General features: G+C 38.8%; 1 protein-coding gene across 1 annotated transcript; it reads right to left on the bottom strand.

Moving 5' to 3' along the window:
* Positions 1–218: 218 nt before the first annotated feature.
* Positions 219–2,249, bottom strand: LOC142469623 (uncharacterized). The gene is made up of 2 exons (XM_075576271.1): positions 1,561–2,249; positions 219–1,197 (listed from the first exon to the last, which is right to left on the bottom strand). The coding sequence occupies exons 1-2, from the start codon at positions 1,655–1,657 to the stop codon at positions 227–229; spliced, it is 1,068 nt and encodes a 355-aa protein (XP_075432386.1). The 5' UTR covers positions 1,658–2,249; the 3' UTR covers positions 219–226.
* Positions 2,250–2,975: the final 726 nt, after the last annotated feature.

Raw genomic sequence — 2,975 nt, 5'->3', positions numbered from 1 at the left:
TAAACTTAGCAACTGGCTCCTGGTGGACCATTACTGAACAGACGATTACAACATAAATATTTATAACACAATTAATTATGAGTGTTAACATTTCCAAAACTTCACGTGTACAAGAACATAGTTGAAAGTTTGGAAACAACACAGTCTTCAGCATACATACAATAGTAATTAGATAATCTGAAGTCAACAAAACAAGGCCAAAGACATATTTTCTGAATTATAACATTTATTTTTTTTGTTCCTTTTGCGAGCGAGTAACAGGCCTGCTTGTTGTCTCTTGAATTTTCCTTTTTCTTTTGCCACCAACTTTAGGCACAACAGAGCCACTTTGAGTGGCCTCTGGCACTTCACGGGCAGGGCTTGTGGCCAGTGACTGTTCACCTACGGGGCTTGTGGCCAGTGACTCACCTACAGGGCTTGTGGCCAGTGACTCACCTACAGGGCTTTTGGGCAGTGATTCACCTACAGGGCTTTTGGGCAGCGATTCACCTACAGGGCTTTTGGGCAGCGACTCACCTACAGGGCTTTTGGGTAGTGACTGTTCACGGACAGGGCTTGTGCCCAGTGACACATGTGAGCAAGTTGGTAGACACTGCACAAGTGATGGTTGGTCTGTTTCATGTGTGTCTTGTTTTGTTTTTGTCGCCTCCTTTGTAGGTGTCTGCTGCTGAATTTGTACAGATGGCAGCGGTAGGATGTCATCAGGAACCTGCACAGCAATGTCTGCTACTTGACCGGTAACATTTGGGCCTGGTGAATGAATATCAGATGAATGTGGTGAAAACTGACCTGCATGAACAGATCCTGGCTGGGAGGTGTTGAATTGTGGTACATTAGTCATTCTCCAGTAATTAGCTTGTGTTTGCTGAACAACTAATGCTTCGAATGAGGTGTTGATTTTTTGCAACTGTTTAGGCACTTCAATGAAGACTCTGTGGAGATGTGCCAATTGTGATACTGTTTCTTCCTGCAGTCCAATCATCCTTTCCAGCACTGTCATCATGTCTGAATGGCGACGATTTTCTGCGTCCACTATTTTTCCCTCTGAAGCTACAATTGCATCGTATGTGGAAGTTGATGGACGATTTGGCGGTACAACAGTTTCTATTGGCACCTCTTCATGGTCACATGATTGTATTTCAGTCTCTTCTGTGGCGTCATCCTCATCATACTCATCATCCTCATCACCATGATGTTCTAAAAAGAAATGTACACATTATTAAATGGCATGTTAATGTATGCTGTGTTACTATGTAATTGTACTGTGTCCTAAGTAACACCTAACATGTTAGCATACGTTTTATAACCTCATTAAAAACTACCTTGACTTACGAATAATGTTTGGACTCAGTATGAAATATGAATAAATGAAAAGTTGCTCTAAACTCAGAAGTCCTACATGATAATTAACATCACTAACACAATACATGTTGCCTTACACTTAATTTTCACTGACACTAAGTAATCCTATTTAAAGAAGATGTGCAAAACAAATAATGCACATGACAACATAACATATAGAAGAGCACATATTATATGGCCAGCAAATGATACACTCACCTTCTAGTAGTGTTGAGCTGGCTGACCCAGGTGAAGACACTTGTTCCATCTCAGGTGACACATGTCCTCCAGGGGCAACTATATATAACAATAACATTAGTTTTACATTTACATGTGTAAATATTGAACAAACAGTTATTGTATGTTCTGTATTTATGAGTATCTAACAGCATCATTTCCTTAACCCAAAATGTGTGTGTGAAAGTGAACATAAATAGTTGTAATAACAATGTACATGCCTGTGTACTTAGAACTTTTGAGTTCCCTAACATACAACATACTATGGTTCTGCAGTAATGCGTGAGGAAAAATACATTAAATTTGTACCTAAAAATCATATGTTGTGTAGTGATATCAGTATCATAATGTACATAACTATCATGAGATGACCATTCACAATGGTTATCATGAAGGTGGTCATATTGCAAAAAGTGTTGTTTTTGGTAGAGGATATGTGTGGTACATTAATCGAAGATGTGGCACACCTGAATGTGGCTGTGACTCAACAAGACAACACATGCAGTGTGTGATAATGTGTCTTTCATAGTAGTTCAACTATAGATATGAGTGAACTAATGTGTGACGTACGCTTTGATAAGTAATGAGTTGTTGGGGCATTTAGTAGCTAGAGTTAAGCTTTCAAATGAGTGTGATTAACTTCAGTTGTGCTATTCAGGTTGTAAGAAAGGTATTCCCTTCCCCAAAAAGCCTAATCAGCCACACCTTTCAATGACTTGAAACAGGTGCAAATGGTGTGAACTAAGTTGACCGTGAAATGAGGCTGTAATTAGTGTGTGTGCTGAACCCCACCCCCTCTGTTGAAGTGTATGCTGTGATGAGATATTAATTGCAGCTGCTTTAACACAATGGTAGATGAGCTAAGTAGTCATCTGCAGTGTTTAAGTTATGAAAACAATGACATAACATATGATACGTGTGCCTCATTATGCTGTCTGTATATGACATAAAGCAAAAATGGACCTTTTCATAAGCAACTATAGATGTGTTAGTGCCAGTGATGTTTGTAGGCCGTTACATGCAATTTCTTTGATGCATGCTTAAAATAGGCAGTAATGTCATGTTTGTCGGAGTAAAATCAATAAAATACACAATAATATGATACATATTTCTGTTCTGTACCTGTAGCTACTAATAATTTCTCATGAACATGTGTTACACATGTGTACTACCCTGTTGTTCCCCAGCTTCGCCCACCATCAATTGCTTCCACTGCAGCTATGCATTTTGGGAATTCACATGTAAATGAGCACGCAATGGCACATGCTATATTAGTTACTGCTTTTAGTAGGACTACTACATATATGTCTATTTTGAGATATATATATACAGAATCAGACATATACATATATAGATGCAGGTATGCTTATATTGTGAAGACAGTATAAAAAGCAGTG

The sequence above is a fragment of the Ascaphus truei genome, chromosome 1, assembly GCF_040206685.1.
Source record: "Ascaphus truei isolate aAscTru1 chromosome 1, aAscTru1.hap1, whole genome shotgun sequence".
Lineage (NCBI taxonomy): Eukaryota > Metazoa > Chordata > Amphibia > Anura > Ascaphidae > Ascaphus > Ascaphus truei.
This window is presented reverse-complemented; position numbering and strand designations above follow the sequence as displayed.

What these genes read in the sequence shown, in the direction of transcription:
- LOC142469623 (XM_075576271.1), bottom strand. Translation starts at nt 1,657, where the DNA reads ATGTTATTGTTATATATAGTTGCCCCTGGAGGACATGTGTCACCTGAG. An exon ending in CAGCTCAACACTACTAGAAG is followed by an intron (nt 1,198 to 1,560) that starts GTGAGTGTATCA and finishes ATTTCTTTTTAG; the next exon opens with AACATCATGGTGATGAGGAT.